At 38.5% G+C, this 22,916-nt stretch overlaps 1 protein-coding gene across 1 annotated transcript; it reads right to left on the bottom strand.

Moving 5' to 3' along the window:
• Positions 1-5,437: 5,437 nt before the first annotated feature.
• On the bottom strand, positions 5,438-20,000 carry LOC135673047 (protein REDUCED CHLOROPLAST COVERAGE 2-like). The gene is made up of 24 exons (XM_065181729.1): positions 19,663-20,000; positions 19,495-19,592; positions 19,331-19,392; positions 19,101-19,193; positions 18,777-18,849; positions 17,818-18,189; positions 17,656-17,720; positions 17,401-17,532; positions 17,273-17,314; positions 15,978-16,511; positions 15,738-15,898; positions 15,105-15,585; positions 14,699-14,761; positions 14,502-14,603; positions 14,039-14,359; positions 13,862-13,954; positions 13,682-13,783; positions 13,481-13,585; positions 10,807-10,940; positions 9,105-9,288; positions 8,785-8,916; positions 8,563-8,675; positions 8,199-8,280; positions 5,438-8,109 (listed from the first exon to the last, which is right to left on the bottom strand). Exons 2-24 carry the CDS (start codon positions 19,562-19,564, stop codon positions 6,028-6,030), a joined length of 5,598 nt encoding a protein of 1,865 aa, XP_065037801.1. The 5' UTR covers positions 19,565-19,592; positions 19,663-20,000; the 3' UTR covers positions 5,438-6,027.
• Positions 20,001-22,916: the final 2,916 nt, after the last annotated feature.

Here is a 22,916-nt window from a genome sequence, read left to right as displayed (position 1 = left end):
AGGCTTTAGCGGTACCACCGCTTGCTTGGGCGGTGCTACTGTCGAGATTCCCAAAAAAGCATAGTTCATGCTTTCTAGCTCACAAGTGGTACCACTACGTAGCCCAACCCTTAGTCATAGAATTGGCCTTCGAACAAGCCTAATTCGACCATGGTTTAGGCCCAATGAACTCCTAATCAAGTTAGCATAGTTACACTCCAAAACTAACACAATTAGACTTTAAATGACTTTGATCAAGACTCAACTAACTCTAGTTACAATTATGAAGCTTTCAGCACGTTGTCCGACATGTCATCTATTTATCCAACACTTCGTTCGAACCTCCAATGCATCATCCTTTCCTTTGGCATATTGCTCCATCCATTGACATGTTGATCTCCTATAATATCCGATCTTCTTCGTACAATACCAGATCCTTCCGACCCGATGCCTGAACTTATGACACAAAGTCCATCCTCTAGTATGTTGACTAATCCTCTAACCTGACATCCAATCTCTAACATGATGCACTCTGGCTCTCCTACTTTAATGATTTATCTTTTGATGGTTCAAGTCTATGATCGAAGTTTCTCTTGTATCACTTAACTCAAATACTTATTATTCTATAAACTCATCAATTGATTTTATCATCAAAATGCGGGATTCAACACGTAGGTCGGGCCACAACTCACTGATTAGGGCCAATCAACAAACTAGGCCCAGCCCGTAGGCTAGGCCAAACCCGCAAGTCAGGCCCTAGCTTGTAGGCTAACCTAGCCCAACTATTATAGGCGGTCACGTGTGATGCACATGACCAATACTAGTGAAAATCAGATCATGATGATATCACGATAATAAGACCGATTCATCTTTAAACATAAACCCTAAATAATTTCAATCATTACTCGAGAGGGATATTGAGATAACTAGATAGACTAGTGTGCTGTATATTCGTCTATATAATGGAGGCAGTTGGTTTCATAGCTGCTTGTGTACGTACACTAAATATACAGTACATGTGCTCATTGGAGAATGAGTTTACTAATCGATCCGCTCACGGAATACTATATGGTTAATGATACCTCTTTATCAAACATCGATTTCAACATCGTAGTGGTGTATCTGGTTCTTAGACTACACCAAGGATGTCCTGTATGAGTACTACACTATTTGATACCAGACTTATAGGTCTGAAAGTTTTAGATTTAGCATGACCGGTCATCGAGAGTTGTAGCCAATCTTACGAGAAAAATTGAGTGTAAATAGAGGATCATCCACTCTCGGTGTCATAAGAGGAATATCCTATATATTCTTACGCAGGCAAATCCTTGGCTAGGGTCATTCGGATTGAGAGAGAAAGTGTTCTCTAGAAGAATTCGATTAGAGCGAAACTCGAATAGAAACCGTATGGGTCTGAGAGCACCATGCTTGAAATATGATCTCTGGGATATTAGATAGATGATGGACTATATATATATGGAAACTGAGGACAAATATGTCCAATGGATTAGATTCTCTTATATCGTTTGCGGACTATGACGTAGTGACTTAGTACATCCATAGTCGATGAGTCGAGTGAATTATTATGAAGATAATAATTCACTGAGTCATAAGGAGTTCTGATAGGTATGACTCACGGCTAGCTCGATATTGAGCCTAGAGAGTCATACATATATGGTAGGTGTTACGATGAATAGAAGTTCGGATATAAGATATCCGTCAGAGCCCTTATCTTATTGAACATCCAATAAGCCCTTGAATTATTGGATCCTATGGATGAGATCCAATAAGAGCCAATGAGAGATTATTATGTAGAAATTCACTAATCTAAGTGGCTTAGGTAGTTGGATGGAGAATTAGTACCCAATACGACACGATCCATTAGAGTAAGTTTACAGGGACCTCTATAAATAGGAAGGAACTAAAGGGCTATGACTAGACTCATTTTGTATGCCACCTCATATTCTCCTCTCCCCATCTTCTCCTTAGCCAGCAACCCCTATTTGGGGCATGTGGACAGCAAGAAGGGTCGACCCCTTGATCCCGTGGTGCATGTGAAGAGAAGGTTTGTGCAGCGATTTGAGGAGTGTCTTTGCAGCTCCTATAGTGTAGATCACCACTAAAGAGAAGGACATATGTCGACCATCTACAGTGAGGAGCCAGGTTGAGACTCACGTCAACTAGCATATATGTCTTTTGGAGGAGTGTCTTTGCAGCTCCTCAGCCATCTTTTGGACTATCTCGAAGGAAGAATATATGTCTCTCAATCAAAGCATTTGATCTGCCTCCTCGTCCGACAAGAAGGGAGTGGTGCTATTAATGCAATATGCCGATAGGCAAAGTTAAATCCTTGGTTTTGACTTGAACTCATGAGGAAAAAATGCTTCATACAACCTTTGTTGTCATAAGGGGCATCATTGACCTTGAAACCCTCCCAAGCGGCTAAGTGGTAGCCACTTCTCTCCTTGTACAACTGGAAACAAGGGGCAAAGAGGGTGTGGGTCGGAGTAATATCAGCATATCGACATTCTCTGATGAACACTATCAAATAACGCCATGAGATGGGCACTATTTGAGAGGACAATATCTCCCACCATTGGAGGTAGGGCATAGAACAAAATATCTTTGAGACGTGTGAGACGAAAAAACCTAACCCGCACTAAAAGAAATCCGCTACGATGGAGGTGTAGGGCAAAATGTGCTTGAGGAGTGTGAGTCAGGAAAACTCACCTACACCAAAAGGAATCCGCTACATTAGAGATGCATGACAAAATGTGCCCAACGTGTGTGAGTTAAAAAAACCCGACCCACGCTAAGAGAAATCTATTATGGCATAGGCGTAGAGCAAAATATGCTTGAGGCATGTGAGTCGAGAAAATATGACCAGCATCAATGTGTGTCTCCTCCACACTACAAAGGAACATGTTGGTAATAGGCTTGTCGACTGAATTAAACACCACACCCCATACCCTTCTAACAAGAGATATGAAGCATGCCTTCGAGAGGGGATAAATAATAGGAAATATATTAATGGTCAATCATCATCCGACACCTAATTACCGTGTGGAAACTATCATGGAAGGAAGAGGTCCAAGTCATACTCCACCTGTCTGCCTCCATGGATAGCAATCCTAGAAAGGTCGTTTGAGGTTATCTCTCTCATGTTGCCCATGTGGACAAAACACCAAAACGGGACATTGAGACAGTTATAAGCTATTCCCTCTGATATTTGGTATAAAAGCTAACCCCCAATGCTATGTTAGGGAACTCTCTTCAAAAAAAAAAAACTCTTACTCATAAAAGATCTTGGTCACTAACTTGAGCGTTAGAGGGACTAGGTCTAAACAATTTTCTCGACATCAGTCTTAGTGCAGGTAGTGCCATGAGAGATCGACACCTCTACCTCGGAGCCATCTCGATCACCACTTCAGATGTTCTTATGTTTTTGGGTTCAAACCATATCAGGTCGACTCATACGTCAAGAATGAAATCTTCTAACAGTAGTAATGATAAGTAGTCATGTTATATTTAATTATAAGTAGTAAAGTTATACTATTACATTAGATGTGAACAAGCAATACATGATAGCTTACGTATATGGGTGCCATCAATGGGTGTTGTCCCCTGACAAGCTATGGAAATACATTTTTGAACATTGACCTGAGAAGAGTCATTCTGGTATTAGCCTTAAGGAGAGTCATACTTATCTTATTTATGAACTCTAACACACAAGTTCAAACAACTCGCTAATGTTGAAAACGAGAACTGACATAACTCATACTAACAGGTAACTAAGAACTCAACTCCTAACACATAAGGGCATAGCCCTTGCTTGTTCCGTTGCAAAGCAATAATACTATAGGCTTAGTCTAATTGGTAGCCTATAATACTCGATATCTGGGCTCAACCCAATGCTTATATATGACCCAAAAGGCCTGATTCGGTGGGCTTCGACACATGCTCACAATAGCCCATACCATGATGACACAAGGCCCACAGCGGCCCTATCCATGGCCCACAAAGGCATACTTTAATTACGTTCGGCATAGTACCCAAAATGGCCAGACTTGTGGCCCACATATATGGGCTCCGATTCAAGACTCACAATTGCCTGAACTGGGCCACGATCTTCTTTAAAGGCCCCTGCCTAAGGCCCACGACCAATGTGGCCCACCCAAAGGCCCCATAGCCTATTTAGACCATCCTACAGCCCAAAGAGGTGTCGCCCATGACTTACAATTGAATCATACTTCTCTTTTTTTCGTATTAAATAATATTTAACAAAATTAAATAATATTAATATATAGTTATATATATATATATACATATATATATATACATATATATATATACATACATATATATACATATATATATATATATACATATATATATATACATACATATATATACATATATATATATATATATATATACATATATATATATATATATATATATATATAGAGAGAGAGAGAGAGAGAGAGAGAGAGAGAATTCACCAATGCATTGTTTTAATAAATGGACAAGTATATATTTGATCTTGATTACGTAATTTGTGTCAAACCGAGTAAACCGGATAGATCTGATTGGATCTTATGACCATCTCTTCTCCCCCTTTTTTTCTTATTTCACCCTCTCATCCAAAATACCATAGGAAGGTCAAGCTCAAGCTCAAGCAAAATTCTGAAGAGACTCAGGGCAAGTTTACCCAGCATGGCTGCCACTGAAATAAAAGTTTTAATGACTGAATCAGAAGAACTACCAAAAGAGCAAGAATGTGGCCATTATAGTTAACAGTCCATATAACTTTCTAGCAATAAAATCTTTCTACATACATCTTGATCATATGTGAAGATTCAATTTAGACAGCCAATCGAGTGCTCTAATATGGTAGCAAGAATGTAGACACTCAGAAATTCCTGTTGGGATTGCATAGTAAAAGCTCTATGATAAGGTTGTGCAGGGTGATAAGCCCATAAATAATGGCAACAAAGGTGATTCAAATTTCAAATAAAAAAAAAGAAGGGGATTCAAATCATTTGTCTGGCTGTAATAGAAGAAGAATTCATTGTCAAAATTCCTTGTCGAAGAATCAGTTAGAAGATCAAACAGAAGAAGAATTACTAGAAATTCTAGAATATTAGTTGAGGAATTCTAGAATATTGAATTCTTCTTCGTCAAAGAATCAAAATTACTAGAAATTCTTCATCGAAGACTCAGTTTAAGATCGATCACAAGAGTTTATAAAGATACAACAGGTACCTACCAGGAAGTAATAAACCTTTGTCACTTGCTGATCCATAAGTCCTTAAAGAAAAGGCTATTCTTAAAATTAACATCTCTTACGCGATACATTTTCCGTGGAAATATCGATAATATGAATGATGGTAAGGGAAAACGAATTTCACATCATTTTTCAATGAATTGGTCATATGCTTCACAGTAGAACAAAAAATGAAAATGAAACTGAAGGATGTCTACTACATTATGCGATGTCAGATGAACAGGGAAGTTGAGCCTGAATATACATAATTCAATTCCAGCAAACTTCAGAAAAGAAACCACAAAGATTCAACCACCTCTACATGACGTAACGAGATACAAGGCATTTGTAAACAACCTACAATAATCTAGAACCTATACTATTGTCCATGGAGCAATTATTTTCAGTCATGGCTCACTAGAAAGCAGGAAAGTTATTTGGTACGTCTTGTGACAAATAAAAAAGTTACTGATCAAATAATTTCAATGAAAGTCAAGTGATCAAAACCTGAAAATTGATGCAGAAAAACAGGCAGGAAAACCTGAATCAGCCGTACTGCTGTCTTAGTATCTTTGCCATCTATAGCTTTCAGCATTTAGCTCCTACGGTAGTTCTCCCTCTTTTGATTCACTATATTTCATGATAGCATTACATAAGCTTCAGGACCTATGTTTTAGAAAGCAAGGAAATAATATCTTTCAGAGAAAAGTTTCGTTCTTAGGTTCATCCAACATTGCCACCAAATCCACTTTATTCCGCCGTGGACCATGTATCTGTTGTCCTTAACTCACAACCTCAACAACGTCAACTTCACCATCGCTGTAGTCAGCCCAACACTTTTGCTTATCCGTGGATTTTGCAGCTTCTGGAACTTTACTTGCTGGTAGAACATTTTCAAATGTCGTCTCTGCAGAAGTACTCTGCTCTGTGTTCAGATAAGCATCTTTGCTTTCGTTACACTGCTCAGTGTCTGGATTCTGGTTATCATCCACTGGTTCCTCAAGAACTTTATTGAAAGCGTCATTTCCGTCTGCAGGAGCTTCATTACTATGAGAGGCATCTGAGGGAATAGGTGTTGGCGATGCCATCAATCTATCTGGTGGAGCCACTAAACTATCTAATGGCGGAGGGAAACTTTGAGGGGAAAGTGGAATACCATCTGGTGATGCTTGAAAGTCCTTTGGGGACACTGGATGGTTGTTTGGAGTCCAAGGCTGGCCAGGAACAAACTCTGCAGCATTAGGATTCATTATTTTTGGACTGAAACAGCTCCCATCATGAGGAGATAACTCACCATTCTGAAATGGCAGCTTGTTACGGTGACCACGATGACCTGAACGGTTATAACCACCAGCAATCCGTGGACCATAAGGTACTCTGGATGTAGCAGACTGATGGGGATGCTTACGGACAGGAAGGGTCAACATTGGAGGTATATTTACTGGTGGTGGTAAAATTCCTCCATGATCTTTGAAGCTTGGCATTGCAACCGAGCTAAAAACTGGTATTGTTGATGGATTGAATGGAGGTGCAGCTGCTGATAGTTTACTGCTTGGCTCTTTCGCAATTTCACCTGTTTCATTCTTTTTCTCTTTCATTGGCAAGGGCTCGCTTTCACCGCCACTAGACAGCTGTTCCTGCATCTCATCTCCAACATTGCTTGCATCTTCAGTAGAAGCAGTGGTGTCACTTTCTTGCATGGCAGGTGTTCCATCTGAAGCAGATGAACTTGCTTCTGTTTCTTTCTCTGTAAAGCATCCTGATTCTGATATTTCACAAGATTCTTCCACTACAGGAGCTACTTTACCATCTTCAGTAGCTGTATCAGTTATTTCTGATATCTCAGGTCCTGAGAAGGTCATGTTTGCGGCTTCCAAAGTGAACGACTCTTTAGGACTAGAAACAATAGCAGATTCTTTTTCTTCTTTTCGGTCTACTACAATAGAACTATCCAATTCTATAGATGCTTCTGCCACCATAGAATTCATTTTTTCCTGGTTTTTTCCCTCCACCATAGGGCCCTTATGTCCCACAGGAGAAGATGTGTGTTTCTTTTCTTCAATGGTTTCCTGATCCCTCATCTCCTCCCTAGTATCATCTGTAATCTGTTCTCCTACAATTGGAACCAGACTAGGTGCTTCCTTGCAAACTTCATTATCCTGGTCATCTGAATGTTTTTCTTTTGTCACTTTATCTTCTGTGACCTTCACAATAGTTCCCGGAGGAGCCAATGCCACTTCTTTGTATGATAAGGTTTTTCTGGTCGATGGACTAGTGATTGAATTTGATGACGAAACTAGCTTGCAAGTTGTAGCTGTGATGGTAGGACTTGCAGATGCCAACTTGTTGCCCAAAGATTTTTCAGTGTCATTTACAGTTGAAGCAGCAACGATGCTTAGTTTCTGGTTGAAGCTAGAACTTTTTACCAACTTCTTAGAAGCGGGACTAGTAGAAGAAGGAAAGATAGCATCAGCTGGTGGTGTTCCTGGGGAAGAGATGCTGGAGGAAGGCCTAACTCGATAGCGTGGACTTTCTACATTGTTTAATGCATTTGTGTTGATTTTGGCCAAACTTGGTCTTCTTGACACAGATTTGCGGCTTGACAGAGATCGTCCCTTGGGGACAGCTTCTTGCCATCCTTCTTCAGCTGTGTCTTCCTCGATGATATCATCCTCTAGATTTGTCTTGGAGACATGAATGACAGTGATATTGGGCTTCTCATCTTTAGGCTCCATGGGCTGTATGTAGGAGTTGTTCTCCTTATCATTAGTCTCCCTCCATGGGTAATCCTGTTTTGGTGTGTCAACCTTCTCATCCTCTATTTCAAAAGTTTCTGATTGGTTCTGACCATTTCTGCCTTTTATCTGTGAAGCAAAAATGAAACATAATAAAACCACGCTTAGAAAGAGAGTCGGTGATTCTTCCTTCTGACCAAACAAAACTAAATCAATACCTTTGCACGAGCTTGTTTCTTTAGAATTTCTCTTGCTTTGAGCTCCGCATCCGGGTTGATATAATCCAAAAGGTCTGATACACTATTTAAGTAAAAAAAGTTCAACATAAATTAGACCCTTTGCAGAGACAAGAACAGGATTGTACAGAAAGAAACAAATAAGTCTGAAGCTTTTGTAGAAAATTATTCATAAGCATGTCTCAGTTGAATTATTAGTACCCAAGTTCCTAACTGCAAGAATAAGCTTTCTCAAAAATTTCTCAAATGAAAAGATAATCACTAGTGTTATTTACATGGATGAATTTCTTTAACTAATCCTATGTATGATAGTTTGTTATGCTATCACTACTAATATTGATTTTACCTCAAATGACCTTTGCTGGCGATGGAAGCATCGGGTTTTGGGGTACCATTTCGTGCAGCTTCCTGTTGCTCGAGAGCCTTGGACTCAAAATACTCAAGCCATGCAGCAGCATCCTGTATTACATGATGTTCAAAAGAACTTGATAGTGCTTAAATATCTTAATAGAATGAGACTGTCAACCAAGAGTCTAAGTCATAAACCGTACTTTTAAGGCATGAATACCTGTGTTCGGAGATCTTCTGATCCAAGCTTTGCTTGAAGTATGCGGAGAGTTGTTTGTTCATGCTGGACACTTAGAGAATAAGCTTCCATCAAAGACAGAGCAATGGCAATAGCATGATAACTGGCTGCAGTCTGTAAATTGAAATTTTGTTTCTTATGAGCCAGTAGCAAGCAATCTCAATTTATGCATCTACATTAACTAAATCAAGTTAGAAGAATGTAATGAAGTATCTCCTATAGTGCAGCACTGCACCTTTATAACTATGATGTTCAAGAGAGAGGACAAAAGAAGAAGAATGAAGGTGGATCAGTATAAGAACCTGTATATGATCAGCTCCAAGAAGTCTTTGGTTGCACTTTAGTGCCTCATGCAGGTACCTTAGAGCAACATGCACATTACCCAAGCCTTCTTCCATCATTGCCACATTGATGTATGTGGCAGCAGTGTTAGGATGTGAAGGGCCACAAGTCAGGTGTAATAGGTACAAAGCACGGTTAACATACCTGTCACAGTTGAAACTTGAAACAGTTATTATATTATTCCTATTTGAAATCTAAAACAGAACATAAGAAGTGACACTAAAAAGAAAATAAAAAAGGAAAGATCAGTCTATTCCACAGATCACACAGTGGATGTATTCACATGAAGATTTTATGCTGTTTATAATGCCCTAATGAGTAAGTTGGACTGGCTGACTAGTGAAATTAATAGTTTGAGATCAAACTTTAGGCCATGTTGTTAAGGCTTCTCTGTATGACTTGTTTGCCGGTAGGTCATTTCTGTAATCTGCACTAAAAATGTTTAGAAAGTTACAATTAAACTTCACAAAATTGCCAGAGCTAGGGCACTATTGTTACTAAGCATGATTTGATTCTTTTAGCTATCTTGAAGTGGAGTGGATTCAAATAGATTCAAGGGCTTAATTTCAATCTTTGCTTCTTCCTTGGGTCATTAGCTATTTTAGGTATTATGCACTATTTATATGACAGTGTCTTTCCTATATAGCAAGATTTGTCATCTTGTATCGACCAAGCATATGGGTCCCTAGCCAAACCAGTATGTATCAGTCACACCGGTGTACAACAATATACCGATGCATACTCACACACTGAAATTTTGATAGAAAAATCAGCTGAAATTGACAAAAGCCTTATTTCAGGAATTTTTCTCTTAATTTCTTGGTATATAAATTAGAATTAAATAAGAATAAAGTATATCTAAGCCATAAATGAATAGAAATTCCAGGTTATAAGGATCAAAAATTGAAATTCTTATATTCATCGAGGAAGAACTTTACCGCACAATCCTCCATCAAAGAAAGTTGCTTAACTTGCTTCCATTGATCTTGAGTTGGAATTCCCTCGAATTGAACTACTTTAATTGAAGGCATTCCACAAAATCTTGAGTTTGAATTCCCTCTTTTATCCAAATTAACCTCCATTGATCATCGATTAGGGAGATTACCATGTTTAATGAGAATGGGAAAGAGTGAGAATGAGAATGAAAGAGGGCTATGGAGGGGCTTGTATAACCCAAAATAGAAATTGGACATCGGGGCTGAAATGGTCAATTTTGAGCTGGTACCGGTCAAAACCCGATCATCACCGACCGATACCAATTGGTGGTGGTCGAATTTCGATCGTGCCAATGGTATGTGAGACGTACCAACTGGTATGCCTCACAAATTCAGCATATCGGCCAAAATGGGATGATCCACATCTAGATCAGCCCTTGGACTGGAACCTTCTGCCCGTTTTGTACCATTTCGAGCGGTACGGCAGGCCATACTATATTGTACTCTTCTAATCAACCATTACAAGAAAAAAAGCATCCTCAGAAACCTTGATAGGACACAAGTTCAATGGCATCATATGATGAAATTCAATTAGCAAGTTGATGAAAATGATAAAAATGAATGGCAAATAAAGTGAGCAGAGGGAATATTTTTCATATCATCTTTTGACAGAAGATCTAGGCATTATATGGAATATATGAATCTTATATTAAAAGGCTTTACTTACTTCAGTGCTAGTTCTGTATGTTGAAGACGATAGTAGAAAACAGCAAGATCACCGTAGCTTTTCATTGTATCTGGATGATCAAGACCAAGTTCCCTCTCATTGATATCGAGAGCTTTTTGCTGGTAGATGGTTGCCTGAGAAGAAAAAAAAGACACAGCTAATTGTAAACAACACCCTCTATGCTACAAGTACTCATCCAAATACATACAGAATTCACTTTTGTGAAGAAACAATAAACCGGAAGAGAAATCAGATTAACTTCTCAAATTGTAGTGCTTTTCTATGTGAACAAAATCCCTAACTAGCAAATATTATTTTCAGATCAAAGAGGAACAACTTTTTCTTCTCACTTTGGTAAAATTCATTTTTGGTCCTATAGATGGTGGAACTTCTTTGTTGTATATTTCTGAAATTTGGTGTGGCTTTAACTTCTCGCCTATGGGAACCTAGATCCGATGGAAGCATACTTTGCAACTGGAGATCATTCACTACTCCACTTGGAAAACTTCCAAAATGGTGTACCATGAGGTTGTTCATTTTCCCCAAGGAGTTCAAATTGATTTCAAGGTTCACAAAATCTTGTCCATTTAGGATTGGTCACCAGATTCTGGATTAAGATTTTGGTTGAAGTAAGCGAATCTGAAATTCATCATGATATGAATCATGCTTGCTATAATTGGCTACCCTCCTGACTTATTGGATTATGCTCACTGTTTTCTCAAATCTCACCCTCATCATTTATTAGCAATTATATAGCATTTTGCATTATAGAATACCACCAGGCTCTTCTTGAACCAATATCACATAGGAACTTCCATTCGGGGCTATTTTGATTTATATTTCTCTGTAATTAAGTATATTAGTTAAAGATGTTCTATAAATATCATAAGTTGACACATGACAACATCTTCTATATAAGTTTGAGCTTGATTCAAGATTATAGGGCTTGATTGAAAATTTTAACTTTATGAGTGTATTAAAACTTGATTGAAGAGTCTACAAAGAAGGCAGTTTATATCAGTCGAATATTTTTGTTAAAAAGAAAGTTAATCTACCAAAATAATTTCACTTCCTAAAAGAATAAAAATTATGAAGATCAATTAGGCTTGGGCATGTATTTTCCTTAATTATATTTTTCCCTATTCCTATAATTTTTATTTCTGGCCTTGTCATTAGGGGTTTTCAAAAAAGGGACAAAAAAGTTGCATTGAGGAAGATGGTTGAATGAGTAAAACTTTTGCTTATCATATTATATGCAAGTGGTGTAAGATCACATTCCTAGAAACAATTCCTAATGAAAATGGGTCCAGTATTAATCTCCAATGGTGCAATCTCATCATCTACATGCAAAATGTTTGCAGGTACAAAACCTTTATTTTGGAAATTAATCTTATAAGTTAAGAGTGACTCTAGTATTCATCAAACTTATTATATCACGTAATATCTTCCCTTCAATATTTCATGAAGATTACATTGTAGAGAGAAAAAGAACAATTTTCATTATTCCAAGGGTCCAACATGCATCCATCTTACAGCATCCTGACATCAAGGCACTTGTTCTACAGATCTGGCAGTATACATCCTAGATTATACTCTTAGAATAGCAAAGCTACTCTACAGCCACATTTCTGTAGATTTAATAAGTTAAGAGGCACAAACAAGATACAACTTTCTGAGAAAGAGGCAAAGAACCAGACTCATTTATAAGAAACAAAGACAGTATACTAAACCAGTAAAAAAAATTTAAGCACCAAAATAGGGCTAGCCATCAAGAAAGCTATCATGAGCTTGTCATTTTAAAGGCAAAATGATAAGATATATTAGGAGTAATTTGGAAAAGTTATATACCACTAAGAGTAAGTGGCAAACCATAAAAGGTGACAACAAGATGTCACTTAATGACTTTTTTTTTCTCTCATTGTCAAAAATCTCTATGTTGAGACTTACGGCTTGGTTGTTGTTGTATTGTCAAAAAAATCCTATTGAAGAAAGTTCATATGGGTAAACAGCAAAATAAATTAAGCTTGTTTTAAATTTTCTTTTACTCATCTAAGAAAATTTTGTATGAAATCTGGGTAGCACCTCCCAAATTTATAAGAAGAAACCAAGGTCATAGAAGAATGAATAAGTATCAGAAATTATCAATAGAACAATGGAATCTTGTAACTGCCATTGCAAATTTGTTTATTGGACAAATAATCTAGTTATACATTCAACCAACCAAGAATAGTTATAAAAACATCTGCATAGCAGGTCTTCAACTAGCTGATATTATTCTAAAGCTGGTCCATATAATTACTTCTCTGCAGCATCCACACTTTTGTGTTATTTTGAGTAAATCAAGATTCTTAAGAATCCTCAGGTTGAGGAATTGCTTTTCACTGTTACATCAATCACATAAACAACTTTTCTCCAGTCAGAACCATAGACCCACATCATTGTCAACTATATAACTGAATGAGCCCACAACATTCAGTCTTTTCTATAACAAGTGGAAAAAATAAAACGTAGGCATGATGTAATATAGAATTCTAGTTCATTTTGATTTCATGTTTATTACAACTAGCAATACCAAAACATCTTAATCAACATATTTTTTCTTTCTAAGAAATCAGTTCTATAACATACAATATGATATTCAAATTTCTTGAAAATTTTTCTTCCAGGCATGTACCTGGTTGAAGTCACCAGTATGGTAGAGAACTACAGCCAAAAGGCTGTATGCACCTGCTGTCATTCTGTGGTAAGGACCACACACTGCAACTAGTTTTGCCAATGCCTTCATTTTAAAGTAAACAAAAGAAGAAGATGTCAGGAATTTTAAAAAGTGAAAACAAGGAATTATAATTAAAAAAAAGCTGATAAAGATCTTTACCTTGGTCCCATAGGTAACAGCATCCTCTAGTTTTCCTTTGTCTAAGGAAGTCTTAGATGATTCCAGCAAAGTGCGCCCATCGGCTGATGAGCATGCAACATGCTGCAATACAAAGCCAACTTGATCACTTCGGAAAAACTTAAGTCAATATTATTTCCTGGAACAGAAATGCACCCTTACTTTGTATACAGGAATCATGCTGATAATGTCCGACTTCCTAAAAGGATGTGGAGTTTCCATATCATAGTCCCTAGGAACTAGCTCAAGTCCTACCTGCAGCATAAAGCTATTTTCACAATTGATGATGAAAAAAGAAAAGAAAAAAGAAAGGAAACATATGTCAGACAAGTCCAAAACCTTGTGGCAAAGCCCACGTAAGATTGCATACTTCCTCAATTCATGGCAGTCCTTGTTTTTCAATCTCCATCCAAATCTCTTTAAAAGGAAACTTTCTAACCACTTTTGCTTGAGATGATAGTCATTGTCTAAGTTAATATCTGCATTATCTGCTGGCAGTGATCCAAGCAAAATATTCAAACAAGACGCTATTGTCCCAGCCATGTCAGTTATATCACCAACCGCTGCAATAATAGCCTGAAGTATATGCTTATAAGCTCGAACTATCATCTCATGTAGACAAAGGGACTGCACATGAGGCAGCTTGTCTGCAAGTTCAACCTGTTCAGAAACCAATGAAAGAGCAGAAATAGAAAGGCTTTAGCAAACCACTTTCATCTATAACTGATGATTGGCATGCATTAGTTAGAATTTGGATTGAAGAGACTAAAAATATATCTACAGAAAATATTCAAATATTTACCACACGTCCTAGTGAACACATCTGCAAACCTCTGGTATGCATAAAATCCGTCAATGTCTTTCCATCAACAGGAGACAGTTCGAGTGAACCAAAGTCTGCTACCTGAAAGAAAATTGCAGGGTAACAATAGTGAATTAACTCAGAAGACACCAACCCACATAAACAAAACATAAGGAAGGCAATTAAACTAATCATACCAACTTTGGCAGGGCAATATCCTCATAGTATCTCTGTGCCATCTCAATCAACTCATCTGGTGACTGACAAAAAGGGATCCAGATGAATCAAATGCAATATCAAAATATCTTAAGATGGAATCATAAAGCAAGTATTTGTGGAGCTAAGATTTTGTGAAAAAAAGGTTCTTGACTTTAGATGTACAATTTAGAGAACTGGTCACACCAGCCAAATTCCAGTGTCACAGTTACTGCAACCATAGTGTAGTTCGATAATGATCTAGTCAATAGACTGTAATTGGTATCAAAGTTGTGTACTTTTAACTAAGAATTTTGGAAAAATCGATACCCAACCCAAACAATTTAATGTTGCTCACTGCAATGAAGTACTACTAAGGATGGATCAATTTGATGGAGCAGATAAAACCTTAGCATGAAGGCCAGTTTCAGATTCTTTGAGGCGTAAGTATGCTGCTTCAGGAAGCAACTTGTGCAATGCCATTTCCTTATCCTCCCTAGGACTGGCACCATCCGCGTCCATGCCAGCACAAGAATTTTCCTTGGCAGAATCAGTTTTCCAACCCTTATCATCTATCTTCTTCTTAATTTGTTTCAGCTGACCAAATTGTTTCCCAAGACCTTTTACTGTTGTTTCAACTTTACTGTCCTCACTTTTCTTCGATTCAGTTTTCCCTGAAGATTGATTCTGTAAATGCTGCACCCAGCAAGCTCCTAGCTCCCATCTTATTGACATTCTCTGTTGGGTAGCTTCTTCTTGTAACCTCTGCAGACTATCTGCTAATACTTCTCGCACTAAGGACCTGAAGGACTGCAGATCTTCTAAATCTGCACATTGAGACTTCTGGGCTCCACAGAATGAAGTGGACTTGTGTAACAGCATCCTCAAGCTGAAAAGTTCAAAGCAAAATTAACTATTTTCCCTAAATGACAAAGATACTCTCTAGTCAAAATAGCCTAAAACTTCAAATTTGACAGCAAAAGCAAACATAGAAAGCCATTTAGAGAGAGATGATATGGACCTCATCTCCCAAGTTGTTACCTATTGACATTTAAGGAGTTGCTACCTCCCTCAGGCTGATCTTCAATATAAATGTCCTGCTCTGTTACAGGAACTACATCTAAACCAGCTTCAACTGGAACTTTGACAACAACCGTATAACCACAATGTCTAATGACCACCACACTCATAGTGGAAGTATCCTGCATAGTCATTAAGCTACTTCAGCTTTTACAACATTCAAGACTAATTAAGTTGATTAGTTACAAAGTAATTGATTACATGAACAGTCGCACTCTCATCAGCCGTTATTCCCTTGAGTAAATTTCTCTGACAAAGATCCTTAGAAGACATTCCTTGAGCTTGAATTCCATCCAATTTGACATCCAATTTAGCACTTGCATCAGCTTTGTCTTTCGTGACTGTGATTCTTAAATCCCCTACTTGTTCATCATGTAAAATTGCAGCATAGGGGTCATTTGGTGCTTCATTTGAGCATTCATGTTTGAATAGTAGATGCTGAATAGCCTCAACAGCTTTGACAACAGCCACATCAACAAATAAGCTGTGAAGAAGGAAGGCCTTCCGATCACGGATCTGTCTCTCCTCAGGTGTTTTACAAGGCATCGCTGCAAGGATTACAAATTCGTTCGCCCATGGCCTCTGATTATGCTTGCCATCTCGTCCCTGACCGCCACCATTTCCACCCCAAGTTTCATCCTCTGTAGGAAGAGGAGGAAAAACCGACGGCGAATCTGCAGCTGTAGGAGGAACCACCCAAGTGTTTGCTCTAAATCCATAAGGAAGATTTCCAAACTGAAACAAAGTGGAAACTGTTATTTTAGCTTCAACAAATCAGAATAATAACAAATGTATTTTTAGTTTTCTTGTTCTACAGGCACACCAATAAATAAAAATGAATAAATTAAATAACCACAAGATGAGAGAATGTATCTATACACACCCTTCTCATGAACTGTTAATGTCTCTTCTTAATAGCCACCCTCAACAATATAGGAAATAAGGTACCATCCCATTCATTCAATGAGGAAGACTTGCAGGTGAAGAGGTATCTATATTAGTCATGTCACATGTGAATAACTTAACAAGAAACAATGAGAAACCTACCTAAACTTTTGATTCCAATGCAATTAATCCTAGATTCTAAAGTAGTATATACAACACTTGTATAAACTTGGTCTTGGTGCACTTCGGGCCAAAACAAACAAAATCATAGTAAGGAACATTTGTCTTCAATTATGATTTGATTATGAAACGTAACATGAAAACTTATCATAAGAAGAATAAGAAGAATGAAAAGATAAGGATTACATTTTCTCGCTATTTCTCCATTGAAATATGTACCAAGGGAGATGAATATGATTATCAGCCTTCACATAATCCCGACTACCTCATTACCAATTCCCAATGAAACCGAAAAACTAACACGTTCATGATATGTTCCAAATTAACATCGAAGGTAAAATAGGCATCAACAATATTAAGATAATAGAACATACTTTTAGAAGAAGAAAAACAATAATAAACAACTGAATTGAAGTTACAAGAAAGCCCACCTTGTTGTGCTCGACAAAAGCTTTCATCAGGGACTTGTATGCCTATAATACAATTAATTATTGATCAAGCAGCAAATTGAATTTAGATAAGTGGAATAAGACACTGAAGAAAGAATATGGAAACTTACACCATCAAAAGCCCGGCTAATTTGCTGCAACAAGCCAACCAACGAATGGCTTAAAAGCGCCCCTTTCCCAGCTGGGTAGAACCCATTTCGAGATGCAACCACCGTCACCACTTTCCCATTGCAAATCTTCACCTGCCCATCGATTTCCAAAACCTTTAGATCAAGTTGGGATAACCCCAAAAGGCAATAGTAGATTATCGCTACCAATTTGTATTACAAGATCCAATATTTATCGAAGTAAAAAGGAAATCGCACATCGATCTGAAAGAACTCATCTTCTCTTTTGTCCTCCACGAACGGTCGCGACGACCTCCTCACATCTGGAACAAAACACGAAATCCCATTCAAGGTCGGGTTTTTAATCCTGAAAACTAATATAACCAAAGAAATATAGAAAATAAGAAGTAAGATACCGACATTGTAGCGGCGGCGTAAGGTGGGAGAAGGAGAAGAAGTCGTAAAACTGGCCGAGCTTGGGCGGAGGGTACAAGGGCTCGTCCTTATAAGCAGCGGCCCCTGCGGTGGCGCTTGTTGGAGAATCGGGCTTCTTGCTCCCGGCCTTGGTCTTCGGGCTGCTTGCGGTTGCTTCGGTCTTGGGCGCCTCGCTAATTGTCTCGGCCGCCTTCGCAGTGTCGCCGGGCTTGGTGTCGCCCTTTTCGATGCTGCCCGAAGACAGAGCCGCCGTGCCTCCGGCATGCCTCGGCGGGGCCGCTCCAAAGGCGGTGGTGCAGGCAACGATGTCGAGCAGGCGGCGGATGTGGGCGACGGCGAGCTCCTCCGTGTACTCCTCTGTACATAATTCTCAAAAACATCATATCTATTCTTCTAATAGATCTCCGAACATTGACATTAAATCTTTTTTAAAAAATTATATTCCCTTTTTATTTATCTTCATCTATTACAAGTATTTTAGGTATTAATTTCTTATATTTTGAACTTAAATTAAGGAAAATAATGACTGGGGATGGCAATAGCTCAAGTGCTCACAAGTTTCATCGAAATAGACTTCGGTGCATTTAGTCATCCGGAAAAATCTTATCGAATTAACATTTTAATTTATATTAAAAAGAGAATATATATATATATATATATATATATATATATATAGCATTGGTAAATTAGGGGAATTCAAGTTGCGCTCGATAACACGTTCCAATTGCACTCAATTTGAGTCAGAAGTGTGAGCTCGAGAACAATTGCACGGACTAATAACTCGGTGCTCGGTGTGTCCCCCCCATAACATTAAATGAACGTGTACGGTCGATGTGATGCGTATTCATAAATGAAGCGAACGACGTCGGCCTCCGCACAACGATGCGTATTCATAAATGTGCCTCAAGTGAAGCCATTAAGACAACAGGGTGAGTCGTATGTACCTTCCACGACGCTGACGTGGCAGGGCTTGAGCGAGACGATCTCCACCGTGTCCTTCAGCCGGCTTCCTCGCACCTGCCATCAGTTAAGTTGCACCGCGTGTCACCACACTCCGTTAAATTCGCATACGGTGCTTTCTCTACGCGTTGGAGCCCACATTTTTTTGTGGGGGTAAACGAACAGGTAAGTTGGGTAGGGTAAAAGAAGTATTGTCGTAAATAATCGTGGTCCACATCTAGTCAAAGAAGCTGAAGCGAACATCGGCCGTCCGATCCTTGTCGAATGGTAGGGACATCCGATTTGAAGACGTTCCGACGTGGGATTACCTCGTGGGAGAGAGAGAAGTTGGTGAGGTGGCAGGTGTCCACGTGTACCGCCAGCAGCTTGCGAACGTCGAGGATCTTGTCCGTCGATATGCCCTGCGGAGACGACCGTTAGATGGACCCTTGGCCACACGCCCGTATCGAGCCCGACGCGCCGAGCGCGAATTGACGCGAGCTCCACCCGTCAAAGGCAAAAGCAAAAGGACAGAAGGGAAAAGATAGCGTTACGAGACCTTGAGCGTGAGCTGCGTGTAGTCCGGTGTCTCCACCGTGATGTCCAGTGCCGTCGGCAAAACTGCATCCAATTTCCATTGTCACCCCTCAATCATTGATAGATAGACAGATGGTTTAGAGAGAGAGAGAAGAGATCTAAGAGATACGAAGATAGAGGATTGACCTTTCTCTTCTTTCTTCTTCTTCTCCCCTTTGGCCTTGTGAGGCTTCGCCTTCCCAGACTTGGGAGCCATCTGGCGTCACAGTTCTTCCTCTTCTTCGCTGGACCAAGAAATCTTTTGAGCAGAGAGCTACAGATCCGACGAACTTAAAATGCTATAAGGTTTCTCACCTGCAGCGGCACTCCAACTGTAACTCACTGGCACGGCCGGGAATTGGAATTCAAGAGAAGCAAAAGAAAGAAACCAAGGTGCAGCTTTTGAACAAGGGAATGTTTAGGAAAGAATGAAAGCTAAAGGTAGGCGAAAAGGAAAAGAGAGAGAAAGAGGACGAGTGAGGGCGATGAAGGGAGGAAGAGAAGGGTGGGGAGGTAGGTGAAGAGGAGGTATACGGTATAGAGGAGATGAGGTGAGTGGATAGAGGATAAGGTTTTATGGATTCTGCTCGCACCTGGAGGTTTAAGCCTTGGAGGGATAGAGAGAGGTGGGGAGGGGGGTGTTTGGGTGTTGGGGAGGAGCTTTGTGTGGATTTGGGGCCTCTCATTTTATGGCCAAGACTTCCTCATCACCAAATCTCTCACTATCAATCCATCTCCGCAAGCTTCCGCTTCTCGTGCCTCCACTTTGACTGCATGGAGATAAGTTGTTGTGATTGTTACTGGAAATAAAAGGACCATAATGCTCTACAGCAGCTCCTGCGATAAATCTGCATCATGTGTCACCGTGGTAATTTTTGCTTGGAGATGGGGTTTGGATGGTGCACAGCTGTTGGTTAGCTAAGACTACTAGTGCATGAGCCTCATGAGTTCTTCTTGCCTTGTCTTGCCAAGCAACCGGCAAAGACCTTTGTGTCTGTATGCTGATTACGGTCTTTCTGCCATTATGGGTGCTCTAATCCTTCCAACTTTAAATCTCGCTGTGCTTTCGTACCAAAATGCATTGCCACAAAGTTGATTGATGATTGCTGCCTCCTGGTCGGTTAACTTTCTTTTTAATAATTAGTTTGATAAGGCTGCATAAATCGATTCTCCCCAGTATCGTTGATTGATGGGAGTCTCGTGCACTCGATCAAGATGATACATGTTAAACTCGTGTGAAATCTGGAAGTTCTTGATTAAGATGCAGACCTCACATAGAAAACCCATTTTCCAGGAAAACATGACCTTGTTCTCCATCAGTGGAGTCGCATCTAGAGCTGTACAAAACAAGTATAAGAGGCTCAAATGAACCATTTTTTTAGCATCTTATGAACTAGTGACCACCGCACAAAGCAATCTCCGTCAGTGTTGGCTAGAAATTATCTTCTAGATTGAAGGAACAGGTGAGTTCTCGTTCCTTCGACATTGAGGCTTAAGATCGGACATGCCATTTGAGTTGCATTTTCTTCAGCAACACCTTGAAGCGGAAGTCTTCCGATTAACGTAAGAAAAACCATTGGATGTTGAAGGGTCTTGCAAACATATGTGACCTTCGATGAGAAGTCAGACTTTTCATTTTAGACATCTGCAATAGCATAAAAAATATGTGTTTCATGCAGCATGTTGCGCCCAGTGAATGAGGAAGCCTGATTTGCATGCCCAGGCATCTGTAGCGTCAATATTTATCCTAACTGGTTTCCTTTGTAGGAAGAACAAGCTTGTGAATGAATTCTCTTATCGTGAGCACTTGGCAAGTCATCTTTCTTACTGTTTCTGACAGAATCCAGTTTCAGATACCACTGCAGTTGTTGAATCCATTCTTGTTTTCCAGTCTACACCGGTTCTTTGAGACTCGAGGCACAAGGAGATTTGTTCCAAGTCAAAGCACTGATGATGATGTTGTATCTTCATCTTAGAAATTAAAGACCGGCATGTTCACCAACTTGTAAACCATTTCATTGAGCTCTCTTACATTCTCAAGAAGAGACTTGATGCTACCAGTCAAAAGGATCACATGTTTCAGTCAAAAGTTTATCATGTGAAATAGAGGAGCACTGAGGTGAAGACCGATCGGGTGAACTCAAAAGGTTAATCATGTGAAATAGGAGGAGGAGCATCGGAAACATGCTTTATAGAATCCTCTTTCAATGTTGGTGTCGAACCGACGAGGGTTACGATTAGGATACTTATATGCACTATACTCGGATGATGGTGTGGCCAACTGACGTATCGAAGAGACGACACTCCGTTTGGGAACACATTTGCGCTTGTAGGATGTGTTTTGCACATACTATGGGCTTATGGTCTTGCCTCTGACTCTTTTAGCTAACATGATCATAGTGAAGTTAAAGATGTGCTTGAAAACATATTTATATTTTTAATATATATTTGAAAAAAAAACACTTGTGTGAAAATTAATAGATGAAAATTATACCTTAAATATGTTTTGACATAATTGTTATTTGATAAAATTATATTTTAAAAATTCATTAAATATCATGTGACATTCCTTTTTAATATTGTTAATATTTATTCAAAAAGAATACATATTTTTATATGAATAAATAATATGAATAAATGAATGTAGTATAAAAAATTCGTATGACCTAGATATATAATAAATAAATAATATAATCATATAAATAAAATATAAAAAAAATAAAAAAATAAAAAAAAATTTACCTTAAGGAAAAGTAATTTAAAAAGAACAACTCAATATTATTCTATACATGTCGATGGAATTGCTCTATGCGTACTTATGAGATAAGGAGTTGAAGATGGTAGGAATTAAAAAAAAAAAATGAGGATTAAGATTTCTATTATATAATGGCAATATTATGATTTTAAATAATATCATAAGGTACTTAGAAAATTTTAAAAATATTATTAGTATTTTATAAATAGTAAAATGTTAATTGCTATATTATTGTAAGATAGCACCAACATTTAAATATTTATAATATAGTATTCAGACCAAATATGATTTTAAAATTTATCAAATATTAATACATATTAAAAATATATCTTAGACTCTAAAGTAACATCGACATTTTAAGTATTTATAATATAACATTCATACTAAATATGATTTATAAAAAAAATCATCAACATCAATACACATTGAAGATACATATTAGACTCTCATGGCAGATGTCAAATGGCTTCTCAAACGCAAACGCAGTCCAAGTGATATCTCACGAAAGACTCACCAATGTGTTGTCTGACTTCCGAGTAGGCCTACACAGTGTAAAGGACTGACCCGACTTAACTTCCAAATCGTTGTGCGACCAAATGTGACCTAATCACATCAATGAATTATCTCAATGATTTGATTGTTGTGCATATCTGTAGACAATTATGTATGAGTTTGTTTGCAAAAGAAAATTTAACGTTTCCAAGACTAATCAGGTGAAATTTTATTCATTCGGTTGACATTAAATCAAGGAACCGACTCGACCTAATACCTTTCTCGACCAATCATCACGCCAATTAAAATATCGATATGAATC

Source organism: Musa acuminata, chromosome BXJ1-5 (genome assembly GCF_036884655.1).
Source record: "Musa acuminata AAA Group cultivar baxijiao chromosome BXJ1-5, Cavendish_Baxijiao_AAA, whole genome shotgun sequence".
Taxonomy (NCBI): Eukaryota; Viridiplantae; Streptophyta; class Magnoliopsida; order Zingiberales; family Musaceae; genus Musa; species Musa acuminata.
The sequence above is the reverse complement of the archived record's forward strand: the minus strand, read 5'-3'. Positions and strand labels throughout refer to the sequence as shown.